Below are 20,002 nucleotides of genomic sequence, written 5' to 3' on the forward strand. Positions count from 1 at the left end.
TGCCCAATGGGAACGAGAAGAGCTTCTATTTAAAACAGTACCTATCTAATTCAAGGAAGGAGTAAACCAGTACATTTATAAATAATGCCCAATTCAGCTTGGTTTATTCCTCCATGATGAGAGATGACATGGTCTCTGCCCTTCAGTCCTTTGAAGGCCCAGCAATACTTCATTTATCTAAAATGATCAGAATGGGATATAGGGCTATGGTCTAAAATGTTACAGTAGTTATCTCAGGCTTATGATATTATTATAAGAGAATTCCTGCTTTCTTTGCATCTTCTTTCCTCTCCTGCATTCATGTTGCTTGCTTGTTTTTTAGCTTTCTGTTATATATATCAGAAAAGCAGAGCCAGAGGATTACCTGGGGAGGCACTGGGGTCACGAAGCCAACCTTTGGCCTGGTTCAGTTTGGAATCTATGGAGGCCAACGCTCTCTTCATGGCTTCAGTGTCCTTTGAAGAGAAATTCTCACAGTGATTTTCTTTTCAAAAATTGAGATACCAAGACATAAAGTAAGACAGAAGAGAAGTTACAGCATTAACATACAATAGCTAAAGTAGTCCTACAACAGCCTTAAAAATATTCTCATCACATCACAACCCTTATCTGTAAAAATGCAGCATCTTGCATGCAGATCATTGGTTAATTCTGTTTCCCGGTGCTCCTGTTGCTAAAACTATGAAAACTGCTAAAATCGCTCAAGCCAAAAGATGTTTAATGTCTCCAGCAGGAAAAAGCCCTGTTGTCACATGCCTCATTATCAGCCTTTCCACTAGTCAACATTCATCTACTTGGCAGCCCTGCCAAAGCCCTCCCAGCTTCAGGAAAGCCTCATTAGTATGTGGTGCCACAAGTCACAGTTCTTTTACATCTTGTTTTGAAATACACACACACATTGGATGATGTATCACTATATTTAATTAATCTGAAAAATTCTGAATTACTGATTGGAAAAAAATTGAAAATGTTAATCTAGTAATTTATTTCAAATTCTACAACTAAACTAAATATAACATAAGAATATTTTTCTGGCCTTCCCCGCCTTCCTTATGCTTCATTTCCTTGCCATGCCTAACCTAGAAGAAGAGGTGGGATGAAGTAAGTGGGTTTCAATTTACTGTTACAACCAGGATTCATGATGGCTACCATAAAACCTTTTATTTTCCAGGATATAGCATGGCAAGCTGAGACAACAAATTATTCACTTTAAAAAATAGGGGGAAAAAAATCAATAAAACTTTTTTAAATATAGAAAAATGCAGAGAACAATATAACAATTATCCAAATACTTGTCTTTAGAATTGAGAAAATGGCCATCTCTTAAGTATCTTTAACATCTTAAAAGTCAGCCTTCCTCCTTTTTGCTCTAGGGAACCGATTCTGACAGAGTCCCATCCATCAAAGCACAGAGTTAACGTCAGAAATGATAAGTAATACCTTAAACTTTCAATTTTCAGACCTTGCACGACTGGGCTTCTTAAAGGTGTTACACCCCAGTTTTCCACATGGGGGCATTAGGAACATCCTCATTTCCATTTCAAACAAGACACAGCCATGCAAAACTGAGCTCAGGAAGCATTCATAGCTAGGCTAAAGTCCGCAGCCTGACCCCGCTTTTCCAATGTGCCTATTCAAATGACAGTACTTTCAGCTTTAGGATTACCCATGTAAAGAGATATAGATCCCCTGCAGCTCTGGTGGCATAGTGAGTAAGGCATCTGGCTACTAACCAGAAGGTTGTAGTCCAAACCCACCAGCTGCAGAGGCCAGTGGGTTTGGTTTTGGTTGATAACCGAGATAGTACTAGCTAAGGCTCTAAATAGGAAATTCTCAACTAAAGGGAGGGGATCTAAATTAGTGAAAAAATGGAAATATAATACAAAGGTCAACTTTGGCTTAATTACTTTAGCTTAATCATCAAGCAAGGCCCAAATCAATACCTTTTTCAAGAGCGCCTCAGGCAACTCTTAACCTTAGAGAGTCAAGTTGGATAGCCTTTAAGGTCTAACCTGTTATAGGGCTTTGTCTAGGTACAGATTTTTTTTTTTTTTAAATTAGGATTTGGGTGAAGATTTACAGAGTAAATTCACTTTTCATACAGCAGTTCACATATACTTTGTCTCATGTCATTGACCAAAATTTACAATGCAGCAGCTCCCCTCCCACTTCCTCCCCACAGTTACCTCCTCCCAGTGTCCATCCCTTCATACTCTTCTGCACCCTGAGCTATCTCCCTGTGCATAAGCAGCCCTTCCTTCTCCCATGATTGTTCTCTCCAGGGCATGTGTCTACTTGAGGTAAATGTTTAACTCACATGCCTGTACTTTGTTTGGCTAGAAACCACAGTTTAGGTACAGATTTTTAAAAAATTAAAATTCACAAATTCTTACTTTGGAAGAATGTGCACAACCTGGAGAATAGAAATTATGTCAATGTAAAAAGATTTAATTTAAGACCTATTAAATTAATACCCATTTCCCTAACATATATATTTTCAGTGAGAAAACCAAAAGGTAGATATATTACATTTCAGAAATCTAAATTCAAAGGGAAACAAAAGTTAGAAATTATTTAGTGCTAACTCTAATACTAAAAACTGACTAGTTAGGAAACTAACTTTAATTGAGCATTTCCTACAGGTTAGGTTCTGTTTTAGGTATCCAACCCCCTCCCTCCCGCCCCATTACCTCAGTAAGCCTCAATTTTAAATGTAATTTAAATTTAAAAATTAAGAAACAAGTGCTCAGAAAAGTTAAGTGATATGTTCAAGTCATGTTGTTGTTGTTATGTGCCGTCGAGTTGGCCCCGACTCATAGTGACTCCTCCTTGGGTTTCCGAGGCAGTATCACTATGGAAGTAGATTGCCCAACCTTCCTTCCGAGGAGTGGCTGGTGGGTTTGAACCGCCAGCCTTCTGGTTAGCAGTCAAGTGCCTTAGGCACTATGCTACCAGAGTTCCTTGTTCAAGTCATAGACCTAATAAATCCTAGAAACCAATTTGATCTTGGATTTGTCGACTCCTAAACTTTTTATTTCATATCAGATGAAACTTAAAAGTCTCTTCTTTGAGTTGCCAAGCATTCCACTTATTTTCTACAACAGTTGGCAAATCTCTGTCTTATTCATTTTGCTTTTGTTAATTTGGCACAGAAAAGAAGTTCTAGACATCAAACTCATAATCCTCACTCACCTAAATGACTGATTTTATTTTTCCACTGCCCCCAAATGATCTGAAGCACAATGGAAAAATTGGCTTTGCTCTATTCAGTATCTTCACAATCATTTTCTCCTCCCTCATAAAGCTCAAATGGTCACTCCACAACAAGTAAAGAATGTGATTCTCAGGAAGGGAGTATAGTATGTTACTCCTGAGTGGGAGAAATGACAACATCAACAAGTTAAAATTAAGAGATACTCATTTGCTCCAAAAGAATCAATGGCAAATTTGGAATTAAACTGAATTTTAAAACTAAGAATGTTGATTAGTTTTAGAAGCTTTTAATTCAGAACTTGACTTTTCAATAATTTTGAAGATTTAAAATAGTCACTGAAAGGGCTAAGTTATTTCTGAAAAAGCTCAATTAGGGAAAAAATACATGTTATAAATCCTAGCTCTTATACCTGTGGTTAAGGAGCTTTGGCAGTGCCCTAAAGCATCTGACCGCTAACCAGATGTTTAGCAGTTCAAACCCACCAGCTACTCCACAGAAGGAAGACTGGGCAATCTACCATAAAATTTACTGCCTTAGAAACCCAATGGGGGTCACTATGAGTCAGAATCAACTCGATGGCAGTGAGTTTGGGTTTGGTTTGGCTTTTATACCTGTGGTTATACTCCCATTTGAGAATGGTTTTTCTTTGTTGTAATAATGAAGCAGTATTAGTTTAGATTGGATTTAAGTCACTCTCTTATTTTTTTTTTCTCTACAGAGACCCTTTTATTAAGCCTTAAATAGGATAAAAAAAAAAAAACAAAGACAATCATCCAGATGAGGGAAACCATCAGCATGTACCTAGTAGACAGGCTGATGCAATCTGGCTGAATCACAGCCATGATGCTTATCAGATATGATAGAGGACAAAGAAAATCACAAGACCATGATTGGTGGCAGGTCAACTCATCACTGTCATAGGTGGGACTTCAAAAGCAAGGAAAGGACTATTATTAGGAACATACACAACTGCACATTTAAAAAGGTTACAGGATTGACTGTTTTCAGTAAATCATTTAGGACATGCCCAGGCAAATTCCCTAGTTCTTTGTGTAAGCACCCTTCTGCATACTAGTTAATCCACTTTCAACTACATTCTTCCTGAAGGCATACTGCCCCTTCCTGGGCTTGGCCTTGGACTTGTCTAAGCATAGCTACATTGTTGAAGTAACACAACTCAAATGGAGTCTGAATTTATGTCAAGACTCAAAATGGAGGTAGGGCTCTAGCTGTAGACTGCCATCTACCATAAACCAAGTGCTTTAGAATTTAAGCTCTCATGTATTTCCTCTTCTTAACCATTGATTTTATTTAAAATCCTTTGATCACTCTTAGTTTAGTATGCTTTCTTCTGCATGGACTGGTTGATGGCTTTTTCAGATGGCTGCTTGTTTTAGGGCAGGCTTTAAGTTAAGCTCTTTTGAGCTACAAAGAGAGCAAATTTAGTGAGCAAATTGAGTAAGCAAGGAAGCAAGCAAATAGAGATGGTGGAAGACAGATGCCACACCACATGAGATCCCCAAGGAACCAAAAAACAGAAGCTGAAAAGAGACAAGGACCTTCTCCCAGAGCCAAGAGAGAAAGCATTCCCTTAGAGCTGGCACCCAGAATTTGGACTTCTAGCCTCCTAAACTGTGCAAAAATGAATGTCTGTTTGCTAAAGTTATCCAGTCATGTTATTACTATTACAGCAGCATTAGAAACCTAAGACAAACAGGTTTTTAAAAAAATCACTTAAAGACTGTTGTCTTTTAATAACATACATCTTAAAAACAAAAGTATCTATGGGAACAAATATCTTTATCTAAAAATCTCACAAATATTTCCTTTGAAGGCTAATAGTTATGACAGATAATGCATTGCTTATAAGGTGTACACTAACATTGGATATATAAACAAATTCATTGGGAACTAGGAACAGAAGTCAATTTTGAGATTTATCTATAAAGGGTGAAATGATCATAACCCTCATGGTCAACCAAAACACATACCACAAAGCTTTTTGTTAAACCATTTCATCTAGATCTAAGTACCCAAAGTACAGTCTGGATATGAAATAAAAGAGTAAGAAACTATACCTTCATTGGAGCACTTTTTTCTATAAAATCTCAAATTTGTGAAAGAGAAAAAGTTTCTCCTGATCTCTTATCCAGTGTGTTATTTTTAGAGTGGGTGTAAAAAGATCAAATCCAGTCATCAAACTTGGACAGCTGGCAGGGATCTGGTTCCCTCCCCTACTCCTTTTTACCATAAAACTCTTAATGAGTTCAATTTTAAATGAACAAACTGCATTGCTTTGGCACTCTCTCCCACATTTCAAAAGGTAAAAGAACCCTTTTTTTAATGCTTTTCCAGGAACTAGGTCACTCCTAACTTTTAATATAGATTTAGGCTTCAGGAATACCTGCTAATAACACTGAGTTCTTCCTACAGAAAACCAGGAAGAACTGGAGTCACAGATGTAAAATTCTGTACTCCCAGCCTCTAGAAAACAAAATATGAGGAATAAAGACTCCTTTTCTTTCACTTTCCAACCTTCTGTTCCTTCTTCTACTAACACTTCCCTTCCCCAACCCATCCCACTCCATCACTTTTCTGACCACATTTTCATCCCCAAATCAATGTTTTAAACTAAGATATTTCTGAAAAGAATATATTGGGCAGTGGGGAAAAAAAACTTTTACAGTGATGAGGCAATGTTGTCTGGCCCTGAAACCTCACGCAAGTTATCCTCTCTGGGCCTCAATTCCTCGTCTCTAAGGATATTTTCTCAACTCTAAAAATCTATGCCATCTATACACATGCAAGCAGATGTTACAACTAAAATATCACTTAGATAAGGGAAATACCAATTCCTTTGGTATTGTTGGCCTTTCTCCTCTTGGGGGCATTAAAAAAAAAAAAAAACACAGTTGATGTCAATGCAATGCCAACTCATGGCAACCTGTGTGTTTCAGAGTACAACTGTGCTCCATAGGATTTTCTACGGCCACGACCTTTCAGAAGTAGAATGCCAGGTCTTTCTTCTGAGGTGTCTCTGAGTCTATTTAAACCATCAACCTTTTCATTAGTAGCTGAACATTTTACCAGATAAGTAAGTATAAATGCATGAATTAACTATTTATCATAAACTCATAGAAAGAAATATTTCATAGTACTAAGCTGCTAAAATAAAACACTAAATGATACAAAGCTCACATACAACCCCTTTTCAAAATTAAATAAAAATCAACTGTTAAATCCCAATGGTCTGCAGTAAGAGAAAGTTTTACAGGACTGCATGTTCCAAGCATTATTTCCTTCTTTGGTAAAGTACAGTAGTCATTATAAGACATCTGAGTCAGTTACAGCCAACACTAACCTGGAACCACAGTGGACAGAGGCCTATGGCAGGAACAAATTCTGAGTAAGAGTATCTAATGACTCAAGGCACAGAGGAGAAAGAGCTCCTACGTGCGGTTCAAAAATTCTTAGCAAAATCATTTTTTTTCTCACTTCCTCTTAATTCTCAATATGCATCAAGATATAAGTTATATAAATAAAAAGGACTATTAAGATTTATATACAACTGCAAACATAGAGTGCTGAATTTATAAAAGGTAGAATTACAATTGTTTAACTCACAAATTCTTTTGTTTAGTAAGGTATTCCCAGGAAAAGGGCTACATTAATTTTTAATGTTCATTATATGATGATTATTGATTTAAGGAAAGCACAAGTTTTATTTTTAAAATAAAACAAAAGGTTTAAAGACAAAGTTACTTTTAAACGTATAAATCTGCACTCTGAATGTAGGATAAAACGAAAATGATCAACTGGCTCTTTAAAACCTTAACTTATTTGGCAAGATGAACTTTTATCAGGAATTTTTTCCACTTACTTTCTTGCCCCACTTTCCTAGAGGAACCATCACTTTCCAGAAGAAAACTGCACCAATGGGGAAGCATGAAACAAGTATGGTAAGACAAAAATTAATTATTTATTGGTAGGGGCAAAAGGCGGTGAAAAATACTATATGCAACAAACAGAAGGGGAACCCAGAGGTCAGATAATAGGTCCTTGATTCATTCACTGCTTATAGTTGAACACTGAAAGATATATCCTGCTACTAAACTAAAAATAAAAGAATTTTAGTTACCAGTTCCCATGTTAAAGGTAAAATATTTTTTGTAATTATTCTTGCAACTAATGAAAGTGATTACTCTCAGGAAGTGAGGGTGTGTGGAGTAGATGGGGAAAAGGCTGGGAGCAAGACTTGCAGTGTATATCTTTTATAGCATTTTGGTGTTTGAACCGGGTAAAAACGGATAATGTAAATGTACAACAAAAGCAAAATTAGGTGAAAAAAGAAACATTTCTTGCTTACACTGATGTCATTATATAATTGCACTTTTGTGTGTGTGCGTGAACTTACTTTTTTTTACTTTCTTTCATTGCTGGTAAAGTGAGTTTTTCAGCTTAATAACAATCTGGCTCCTCCAGATCAGCATAAAACTGGGACAGCTCCAAGACTCTACACAGTGGAGAACAGGTCTCTCTCTCTTACAAATCTATGTATCTCCCCCCTTAAGCGCCTAATCCTAGTCCTGAAAAACTCAACTGACCACTGACCATATATATATTTTTTTAAAGCAGCAGCTCTCTATGGCACTTGCACAAAATAAAGCTCTATAACACTTATGCACTAAATGATGACTTTTCCCTTCTAAAAATAAGATTAAGGTTGCAAAGCCTGCTCCTTCTTATTATTATTTCTCATATGACAGAAGCAAAGGTGAGAGAATGAGCAAAGAGGTTGTTAGGTTAGGGGAACATGAGGTCAGGGAGAACCATGGCTGATTCACAGCACAGACAGCAGAGCATGCAGTGAGCCATTAATTGAAGTTAGGAAACTGTTTAGATCCTCCTTACTTCTTTTTCTTTCTGATGAAGCCTAGGATTATCAAGAAGGACAGATGCCTCACCTAATCTCTCTAGCCTATCCCTTCCCTTTTTGTATGGCTTAAAAGCTCAATGACAAATATCCAAAAGCAAAATTCCAGGGCTTGCAAAGGCAACTGGTAGAGGATGGCATCAGTCAGAAGTCACCTTTCCTAAGAGCAAAACCCATTCCTCAAATGAAGTCAGTGGAAATGACCAGGCCAAAACAGGTCTCAGGACCCTGTTCAAAATATGAACACACCCACCAAATACTGAAAGCCTGATAGCCCATAGTAATGTCTTTCCTTTTGTTTTTCCCAAAGAAATAGCTCAATTAGAACCAGAGTAAAACACCCTGCTCAGCACAGCTCAGAGTCCCACATTCAATCACATTTTGACACGTAGTCGAGCAGTGTTACACATTGGCACACGGAATAAGGCATGGCACACAGCACAAGAAACCTCACAGACATGCTTATTCTCTTTCTTAAGCAAAAGAAGCTAGAGGGCAAGAGAAAGCTTACCTTCTAAACGTGAGAAAAAGAATAAAACAAACAAGAGAACAAAAAAGAAAAAATGCATAAAGAAGTCTTAACAGGGAAGTGAAAGTTGTCAAGTATGCAAAAGCAGAATTAACTAAAATAACAAAGACTTACAAAGGCTTTACCATATAGATTTAAAATACAGTCTTAGAACAGGTTCAAGAACTTCATGTCAATGAAATATCTTTGTAAACAAATTGCTGTTAGGATACGCTGACTAATTTATTCTGCCTATATAGGTATTTAGGTTATTAGCTTTCTGAGCAACAAAAGAGAGGACTAGTGATATTAGGCCCCAACTTTGACCTTACCTTATAGGTTTCTTGGAGAACAAACATGGCCCATATTGAGCACCCAATGAAGTCATACTATAAAATCTCCTCTTTAGCTCTGATTGCTCGGTGGCCCTGGAGACAACATTTGGGTCACACATGGGGAAGGTGGATTGGGGAGTCATTTTATTCACATGACTGCCTGCATCTTGGACCCCTAAAAGGAAAGTATCAACTCCAGTGTCTCTATTCTCCCAGACCTAAAAGCTTTGTTCACAGAGGATTGGGGGAAAAGCAGACTAGGAGCAGCAGAACACAAAATCACTGCTGACAGGCTCACGAAGGAATCCAAGCACTCCTCTGGAGTCCAAGAAGAGATTCTAGACAGAGGAGGAGCCCCTCAAACTAACTGATGAATACGAAAACTAGTATTTTAATTAAGTTTTCATTATGGAAAATGCAATAATTGAGGGGCATATTTACAAATGCCAAGAGTTTCCTTGTCAATTTCTCTGCACCAAAGTTGACTGAGGAAAAGTTTCTATACAGTCCAGAGTCACAGAGGTATTCTGCATCTTACTTAGTCATTAGCAACAATCACCCACATATAAGGCAGAGCTTCCTGGCCCAACCATTTGTAAGGGGAGTATGTATCATCACAGAAGAACTTCTCCACCAGCCCAACCAGCCTGTAGGAAAAGCTACAGATCTCAGCCTTCAACTTATAGTCATCCCACATGCCTATCTGATCTACCTTGGTAAGAAAGGAAATTTACAAAGGCAGCAAGTAACTCATGAAACAAAAGTGAAGAAGAAATTATTTCCTTAATATCTGAGTTTCTTATGCTACACACAATTATGAGACATGATGTAAGACAGATGACAATCAAAACCCATAGGAGGGTAGAATTTAGGATTGTGCTTATTTATCTTTTTACTGACACTGCGGTATAGTAAATTACTTAGTGTGGCTTTTCTACCCATAAGTCTTTGTAAACTCCAAGGTGGGATTTTGTATGAGCAACTGAGCAGCCCCTGATTGCTGAAGCTATCCACCTGGGTTATTTCTGTTGGGTGTGGCACAATACAATGTTCTGGGAGGTGCCCACTCTCTCTCAGGTGCTTAGAGTTCTGATGCTATGATTGGCTAGTTTGACCACCCTGCCGGGCTCAAAAGGAGGCCTCCTGGAGGCAGAACTCTGACTACTGGTGGAGGAAGACGTGCTGCTGAAAGAGACACGCGCCCCTGAAAGAGACACGTGCTGCTAGGAAAGAGACGCGAGAGACACGCATTGCTGAGTGAGACACCGAGGGACCAGCACTGCTGGGAAAGAGACTGTGAGAGACTGTTGGCTGAGGGACGTTGGGCTGGGAGAGAGACTGAGCGTTCTTCCTGAACTTGAGTTGTAGCCTGGTGCTTCCCTAATAAACCCCATAATCTGTGAGTTCTGTGTGGCCACTGCAGTGAATTATCGAACCCAGGAGAGAGGTGGTGGGTGCTTTGGGAGGAACGGTTGGTGAAAGGGCTGGAGGGAGGCAGCATGTCTGGCCTTGCAGTAATAGGCCTTGGTTTACTGCTGGTAATCCTGCCTTCCCCTTATAGGGTTAGAGGAGGTCAGAACATGTGACCTCCTCGCCGTTTTTGCAGACACTCACCTTGCTCGCCCAGGCATCTTCGTCCCAAGAAGTGAGTTGCAATACACGAATGATCTCATTAATTTCAGCACTCATTTTTTCTACAGTGAAATTACGATTTTTCAAAGCTTCTTCTATGCCTTGGTTTTTTGAATTTTTAGTTGTTACAAAAATCTTCATAGCTATAAAAATAAATGAAAGAAGAAAAACTAAGCTTGGAATTTAATTTTGCTGTGTAACATTATCCGCACAAGATGCCCCATCTATGCTTTCAGCACGCACTTTGGGTTTCATAGTCTTAGGAATATACAAAACAAATACTTCCAAGTCTGCCAATAACATTCCAATATCAACAATCTTCATTGTAAAGGAAAACTCAAGGTACAAAATATCACTTAACATGATTAGGGAACTAATTCAACACACACATACTGACTACTTAGAATCACAAAATATCCAAACTTCTCCTAAATCATTTATCATCTTGGTCCAACCACTGGCCCCATCCAATGTAAACAGATTAGACAAAATGAAAATAGTCAGTGAAACTGTGAATGGAGCATCCTGCTGTCCTCAATCCCAAGGAAGATCCCAAGGTGTAGAATTTATCTTCCAGGATTCCTCTCAACATGTAGCAGTGATTTTCTAATCCCCAAACAAATGAAAAAAAAGAAATAATATGAAGCAGTGAAGAAAGAGAATGTATTTCCCTAAAATAATTAAAAATTTAAAAATGCAGATTAACACTTTAATAACCCAGGTTAGAAAGACCCTTTCTTCCCAACAACCCTTCTCCCATATACAAAAGTTGGCTTCGAAACATATTTCCATGGCAATCATAATACTCTATTTACAAAATTTTGTTTTTTGATTCATGCAAGGGCTTTCTGAACTCTTACACTCACATCTCCTTTTTTAGCTACTATCTTAAAAGTCAAAGCAGGTAAGTAGTAGCAGGGGGTCACCATGACGTGCCTCAAAAATAAGACTGCCCTCTGGGAATTAAGCTAATTTATCCATAGCTCGAGTAACGCATGTAAACCATGAGCTATCTGGCATGTACTAAACATTTAGTAGGTTCAATTTCCTTTCACTAATTGAGAGAGCAGCCACCATGTTTGCATTTCTGGAAAGGTGCTCCCAGTTGGTGACTAAGGAACTGATCTAGTCATAATGTAGAGAACTGTTAAATATCTTTTAGGTAAAATTGTGTTAACACAATATTGAAAACCACTCTCGTTCACTTCTTTATCGCAGTGATTGATCATTCCAGCTCCTATTTTCTGTAATACGGAAAAAAGGTATCAAAATTCATACATCCAAGACCAGAATTTCTAGAGGTAATTCCAGGAAGAGGACCTGTTAGAGCTTCAGAAAAGAACTGGGCCAAAGAAGAAAAGTTTCAAATACAGAGCAGGAGCAGGAGAGCGTTGCCAAAGATGACTACTGGTTCTCAGCCCATCGGCCGGCCACCAGCATCATATGAAATCCAATTAGCCATATCTTACTTTTACCCAGGTTGAAAGGCACGCAATGACACAGCAAAAGAAAATGAACTCAGAGTTTAGAACATGTTAACATTTTTCCTTGTAAAATAAAGCAGAGGCAGGGAATACCTGAAATGAGAACTGGCAGCAACTCTTTGACCGTGTTCATTGAGTTCACCAACATCACTCGGTGTTCTTGGTGGGTGAGCTCCTGCTGTCTCTCGTCAATCATCTTGGCCATCTTTGTCATTCCTTGTGCATAAAGGATAAATTGTGCAGGGTGAGGAGTGTACCAATCCAGGCAGGGTTCTAGCTTTTCTCAACCTAAATCTACTATCAATTACTATGAAAGTCTAAACTGTCCACTTATTAAAAGGACAGATATTATTATAACTTTAGCACTTATAATACAGAATTTTTGGGGCAGTTCTCACAATACAGTTTTATTCTTTTCAATCAAAGAAATCTATTCAATGTAAATCCTTAATGTGATATGAATTTTATGTCTGATATAAATACATTCACAATTGAAAAAAATATTGAACTATATAAATATATTTTTAAAAAAATTTATAAGCCAGGGAAAAAAATTGTGCCAGGCTACCAGTGGTGCAGGTTTAATGACACATATCTGGGCACTATGCTTATGCTGTGTAAGAATCTCATGCGAACCTCGTACTAAGAATCTGGCATCTGAAAAAAAGCCTTAAGAATTAAAATGATGTGTTTTATTTTCATCTTCATATTTTTCCTGTACTTTCCAGTTTCTCCAAAATAAGCATGTACTACTTTTAAAATTAGAAACAAATAGAAATATTATAAAAATAATTATGGCAATGACGGTGTTTGAAAGCATCTGGTATTTTGGAATCAGCCTACCAGCACTTTCTGTTTACGTTGGTTATTATTCAGAAGAGCTGTGTGATTCTCTAAAACTCTGATTATCAAATTGCTCCTAGGATTTCTCAAGTTGTCTCACAGATCACCAAGGGATATACCAAAGGGAGGCAGAAAAGGTGGAGTGGCCCCTGCTTCACCCAAAGTGGCTCTGTTTTTGTCTTTCATATGTTGGGATGCTATGTAAAATTTTGGGGAAAAAATTATTTTCCACTGTTATAAGAATTTAGAGAACACTGTTCGAAAGCTAACAAGGAGATCATTTCCTAATGATCCTTATGATGACTCAGAAATTCTCAACTGCCATTAAGTTTATAGAACACTGCACTGGAACCTCATGAAAATACCATTAATTAAAAACCAACATTTCACTTAAGACAAGTCCTTACAAGGACAAGTTTAATTTCTGTTAAAAGAATTTTATAAGGTATTATGATTTTTAATACTGACAAGTTAAATATCTCACGTGTCTTGTCATTGGTCTTATTCATACTTTAAGGACCCTCAAGTTCAGGTTATAAGTTTATAATATCAAAAGCTAGTTATCTGCTCATGTATTTTGATTATTTAATTTTCAGAACTCTAAGCAATCATTTCCAAATGAGATTTAACCACAACGGTGTTCTCTCCTTCTAGGTCTGATCATATTATACAGTCTTGGGATAGGGCATGAATCCATTCTAGTAGGCGGACTAATTAGCAAGCTAAGAGGTCATAAAGAGCTACAGGCCAGCTGGCAGACAGTGAAGGGATGCTGTGGAATGTGGAATGAAGAGGTCAGAATTCAGGGTAGCCTACAGCATTACAGTAATAGAAAAGTATTTCCTACATTCTCCAGTAACATTTGCAATGTCTGCTTTAATTCAGTAGACAAGCCAGGATTTGGAGAAAGCAGATTCAGCTCTCAGAGACAATGGCATTGCCTCATTAGAAGTACTGTGTCAGCTCTATCAGCAGAGTAGACACCTGAAATCCAATGCATTACTACTTAGCTTCTGCAAAAACTGCCGTGGTGTTGCAGGGAAGCACACAGGAGGAGTCCCCTATACAATCAAACATGGACAATACATTAACAGTATACTAGAAAAATCAAGATATAACTAACCTGGTCCAAGATTCTTTGTATAAGTGACCAAATCTTCCATAGTTTCCACCACTTCTGCCACTGTAAGATATTCCAAAATTCCTTTGCATACTCTAATAATTTTACGAACCTGCAAATTTGTTTCAGAGTATTCAGTCAACTGAATGGGCAATTAGTGGAAAACATGATAATGTAGGTATGTAGTTATTCAACATTCTCTTATCCTAAACAAACATCAATCTTCCACTGTTATCTTTAAGACTGAGCTTTTTGTTGCAGGGGATATCTACAATTAGTTCATCTACCTCTCATCATAATGGCTGGGTTGCAAATATCACAACCATATTTTATTAGGAAATAAGAAGCCAAGGATTATACCTCCAAATGTTTCTTGAGAGAGACCTAAAAAAGGCATGTAAGTTCTTCTAAACCTGCCTGGGTTGCCCAGGCTCATGTTCAGCTTTCAAGCCCAACACCCCCTGCTGGCTAGTGAGGCAGAAAACCAGCATAGATTCAGACTGCCTACCTCAGCCTCATCGAATGTAAGGAGCAGGTCTGATGTGCCAGAAAGAATGCCTCTTGATCCATCGATTAGATAATCTCGAGCTGGCACTGAGTAAGGGTCTGACTGAAGCATCTGGGCTGCCTGAACAAGCTTGGTGCAAGCATTCTCAACTCTGTGGGAAAGAACATGGGGTTAACTCACTGGACTACAGCAAGCAGAGGAGTTAGCATATGCAAATGCAAAGTACAAAAACACAATTATTCCCTACATGGAAAACAGCCAAGACCAGTTGATAATAACACTGCCATAGAGTGGGATCTGACTCATAGAGACCCCTCCTTGGGTTTCTGAGGCAGTATGACTACAGAAGTAGATTGCCCAATCTTCCTTCCGAAGAGTTGAAGATAGGACCTAGCTTTATAGATTTTAAGATTTACAGTTCAGAGCAGCACATTCATTCATTCATTCACTGCACTGAGTGGTTGTTCTTCATTATTTCCTGGCAACAAGAAATGATGAGGAAATGTTTTGGGCCTTTTGCTTTAGGTTGCTATAGCTCTGTAACACCCTCATTTCCTTTCTCTTTCCCACCTTATACACACTGATGTTAAAAAGATACTGCACAAAGAACTGAAATCCTTAACAGCATTTTCAGATTTAACATCTGGAAAGAAAATGGCAAAGCATTATGTTAAGTGAAATTTAATAACCAAATGAAGCAAAGAATAGAAGGAAATGCAAGGAAAAATTATGAAGTATTGACTAAATTTTTCATTCACTTAGCTAAATGGACTTAATTGACAAATCCACTGAACTGTTTGACAACAGCCTATGAATCTATCTTGTTAATCAAAAGGTCACAGGCATTCATCTAGATACAACGATGGGTCTCTCCTCGTCCAGAGCAAAGAATGAAGAAAACCAAAATTCATGGAAACAATTAGTCCTAGCGACTGGTACACTATCCGATCTGTAGCCTATACAACTATGAGACCAGAAGAACTAGATGGTGCCCGGCTACCACTGTTATCCACTTGGAAGGGGATCTATGTAGGACATCCATGATAGAGAGGGAGAACAATGTGGAACAAAACTCAAAATCATTTGGAAAAAAAAAAAAAAAAGGTGGGGACCTGATAGAGCCTGGTGGAACCACTGAGACTATGGCCCCTAGCTGCCCTTCAGGTCTGGAATTGAACCCACACCTGTGGTTTCCAGCCAAACAAAATACAGGCATATGAGTTAAACATTTACCTCAAGTAGATACACTCCTTGGAAAGAACAATCAAGGGAGAAAGAAGGCTGCTTATGCACACACAGGGAGACAGCTCAGGGGGCAGGAGAGTATGGAGGGATGGACACTGGGAAGAGGTATGGGGAGGAAATGGGAGGGGAGCTGTTGCATTGTGGTAAACTGTGGTCAATGACATGAGATCAAGTATATGTGAACTGTTGTATGGAAAGTGAAATTTGCTCTGTAAATCTTCACCCAAATCACAATAAAATAAAGAAAAAAGAAAAAAAGGTCACAGTCATTAATAACTGAATTTGAGTTTAATATGGATCACCAGATAAGACAGGGGGTTTGGGACAGTGGGTTCACTTAGAAGAGGAATTTAAAATGCATAAACCTACAAGTAAAATGTATTCAGTCATTCAATTGTTCATCAATATAGAACTGAAAAGGACCTTATGGGTCATGTCTTCTAATCTCATGCTCAATATACCCAGCATGTATCACTGAATAACATAAAGCTATGGAACAAATTACTTAAAGTTAAAATATTAGCCAAACTATACATCCTTATTTGAAAACAAAGAGACATAGAATATCTCACATACAAATAAAAGCCTATTTTACAGGATTATTCTCAGGATCAAATAAAATAATACAAAGCTACACAAGTACAAAGCATTATCAGTAAGTAAAATTAAATCAATATATATGAATTGCATCCAACTTGACGTCATATAACAACAACACAACAACAATATGAATTGCAACTGCACAAAAAGCATTAGACCATGGACACCACAGGTATATGAATAAAGATGTATAAAGCACTATTCTCTCAATAAACATACATTAATAAACTATGACAAAAACATTGGAATCATAAAGCAGTATGTAATAATCAGTGAAGGTTAAGATCTTGTCAATGGGGCATTTGGTCACATTCTTAAAGGGCTGATTGTTCTTCTTTCCTTTTAAATTATAAAATATGTATTGCTATTATTGTTAGGTGCCACTGAGTCAGCTCCAATTCACAGCAACCCTGGGTACAATAGAACAAAACACTGCCCTGCCATGTACCATCCATCTTGTTGAGGGTTTTCCCCTTTTTCACTGACCCTCACTTTACCAAGCCTGTTATTTTTCTCCAGGGAATGGTCCCTTCTGACATCATGACCAAAGCTGGTGAGACAAGTCTGGCCGTTCTCACTTCCAAGGAGAATTCCAGCTGCACTTCCTTCTAGGGCAGATGTGTTAGTTCTTCTAGCAGTCCACGATATTTTCAGTACTCTTCACCAACAGCACAATTCAAAAGCATTAACTCTTTTTCGGTCTTCCTTATTCATTATTGTCCAGCTTTCACATGTATATGAGTCGACTGAAAATAGCATGGTTTGGGTTAGGTGCACCTCTGTCCTCAAAGCGACATCTTCGCTCTTCAACATTTTAAAGAGTCTTTTGCAGCAGATTTGCCCAGTGTAATATGATGTCTGATATCTTGACTACTGCTTCAATGAGTGTTGATTGTGGATTCAAGTAAAATGAAATCCTTGACAACTTCAATCTTTTCTCTATTTTTCATGATGCTGCTTATTGGTCCAGTTGTAAGGATTTTCATTTTCTTCACTTTGAGGTGTAATCTATACGGCAGTCTGTAGTCTTTAATTTTCATCAGTAAGTGATTCAAGTCATCTTAATTTTCAGCAGCCAAGGTTGTTATCTGCTTATAGCAGACTGTTATACCTGACGCCACATTCTTTTTCATATAGTCCAGTTTCTTGGATTATTTGTTCAGCATATAAACTCAACAAATAAGTATACTTATATAGAATAAGTATGGTGAAAGGACACAACCCTGACACACACCCTTCCTGATTTTAAACCATGTGTATGTTGTTATGTGCCGTCCAGTCGGATCCGACTCACAGCAACCCCTCCTTGGGTTTCCGAGGCAGTATCACTATGGAAGTAGATTGCCCCATCTTCCTTCCAAGGAGTGGCTGGTGGGTTTGAACTGCCAGCCTTCTGGTTAGCAGTCAAGTGCCTTAGGCACTACGCTATCAGAGCTTATTACATATATATATTACACAAATACATTGACATAAAAATAAAAAGGTATATACTGAAAATTCTCCTGTCCTCCGTTATCTCCCAAGCACTCAAATTACATTCTACAAGCCACCAGTGTTATGACTTTCCTCTATATTCTTCAAGAAGATATTTTATGCATATAAAAACAAAAATGTCTATTTTCCACTCTTTTACACATAAAGAATCAGAGTATGCACACCCTCTGCATTCTACTTTTTTTTTTTTCACTTAAATTGAAGATATTTTCAAAACAGTGTTACCAAGAGCCTCCATATTCTTTTTCATAGAACAGTCCATAGTGTGGCCTCTATTGATAACCATTTAGGTTGCTTCCATCCTTTTGTTATTGTAAACAATGATGTGAATAATCACCTTGAATACATGTCATTTTTCACTGTGTATCTATAGGATATATTCTAGACATGGAATTGCTGAGCTGGAAGATATATACATTTGTAATTTTGATAAATGTTGCTATATTGCCCTCAATAGAAGTTGTAGTAATTTATATTCCCACCAGCAATGGATGACAGCTTGTTTCCTCAGTCTTACCAATTCAGTATGTAATCACACTTTTGTATCTTCATCAATCTGTTAGATCAAAATTGGTATCTCAATATAGGAGTTTTGTTGTTGTTGTTTTATATTTTATTTTGTTGTTGTTATCCTACAGATAGATATACAGTGAAAAATGATGAACATTCAAGGTGATTGTCTGCAACATTTTTTATAATAACAAAAAATGGAAGCAATCTAGATGGTTGAACATACACCAGTTCGAGTTTCTACACATACAATTCAGTGACATTAATTACATTCTTCAAGTTGTGTAATGATTCTCACTCTCCTTTGCTGAGTTGCTCCTCCTCAATTAATACAAACTCACTGCCCTCAATGTTCTGATCTTTTGAGTTTCAGCTGTCAATCTGACCTTAGAGAGATAGTCCTTAAAAGAGCACTATGATCAAGACAGACATTCTTTATTAGTTAACCTAAACTATTATTTGGCTTTAAGAAGATCTTGGTATAGGTTTTGTTTGTTTGTTTTTATGACCCTGGAGCCATTGTAATGAATCCCACTTGTGATGCCAAGTGCAAAAAGGGCATGGAGGCAATATCTTCTGACCTCCTCTAACTTCACAAGAGAGAGACAGGATCTTCGGCAGCCCAAGCCTTATTCCTACGAGACCAGACATCCCGCCACCCTCCAACCCCTTTTTACCAATTCTGATACCAACTGTTCCTCCCTCAGCACTCACTACTCACCGGGTTAAATAATTTGTTGCAATGGCCACACAGAACTCACAGACAATACCCACGATTATGGAGTTTATTAGGAAACTAACAGGTTACAATCAGGTTCAGGAACACACTCAGGATACTGTTCTTTAATCAGGACAGTCTCCCCTCTGTTATACCCTCAGGCATACCACTCTGGCCCTTGGCCTCTCTGCCTGGCCCTTGCCCTGCTTGGACAAGCGTTACAAAGCTCTTTTAGCTCTGTTGATAGGTATACCTACATGTACCCCACTCTGCCGGCATGCTCTACTTCGCCTCCAGCTCTCCTCTCCTGATGACAGAGAGAGCCCCAGAAGATCTCAATACAGTTTAATTTGTATTTTTATTAGGAGTGAAGTTGGGGAAATTTTTGTATTTTTTAGAAAATACAAAATAAAATCACACACATAAAAGATTATATAAACTTATGTCCTTTGTTTGAACATAATCCCTCTTCCTATGCTCCAGATATAACCATTATCCTGAATTTTGTGTTATTTCCTTGATTTTCTTTAGATACATTCTTGTTGTCATGTGCCATCAAGTTAACTCTGACTCATAGAGATCTTATAGGACAGAGAACTGTTCCACAGGGTTTTCAGGTGATAAATCTTTATGGAAGTAGACTGTCCTATCTATCTCCTATGGAAGGGCTTGTGGGTTCAAACCACTGACCCTTTGGTTAGCAGCCAAGTGCTTCAACAACTATGCCACCAGGGCTCCATTAGATATGTATACTTAAGCAATTTATTGTTTAGATTTGCCAGAATTGGAACCTTACTCAAGAGAACTGTACCCAAGCAAATCATAATAAATCAAACCACTTAAAACCAATTGTTATTG

General features: G+C 37.9%; 1 protein-coding gene across 1 annotated transcript in view; it reads right to left on the reverse strand.

Annotated features, from left to right (window-relative positions):
- The window catches only part of VCL (vinculin), a 126,713-nt gene that overhangs the window by 35,412 nt on the left and 71,299 nt on the right, over positions 1-20,002 (reverse strand). Inside the window, exons 3-7 of the mRNA XM_007940596.2 lie at positions 14,578-14,728; positions 14,073-14,181; positions 12,200-12,322; positions 10,605-10,765; positions 365-455 (exon numbers count right to left, since the gene is read on the reverse strand). Coding sequence (XP_007938787.1) covers positions 365-455; positions 10,605-10,765; positions 12,200-12,322; positions 14,073-14,181; positions 14,578-14,728 — 635 coding nt within the window. The remainder of the gene's footprint in view (positions 1-364; positions 456-10,604; positions 10,766-12,199; positions 12,323-14,072; positions 14,182-14,577; positions 14,729-20,002) is intronic.

This window comes from Orycteropus afer, unplaced genomic scaffold (genome assembly GCF_000298275.1).
Source record: "Orycteropus afer afer isolate SDZICR_OR568_19922 unplaced genomic scaffold, OryAfe1.0 scaffold00070, whole genome shotgun sequence".
In the NCBI taxonomy this organism is placed as follows: Eukaryota; Metazoa; Chordata; class Mammalia; order Tubulidentata; family Orycteropodidae; genus Orycteropus; species Orycteropus afer.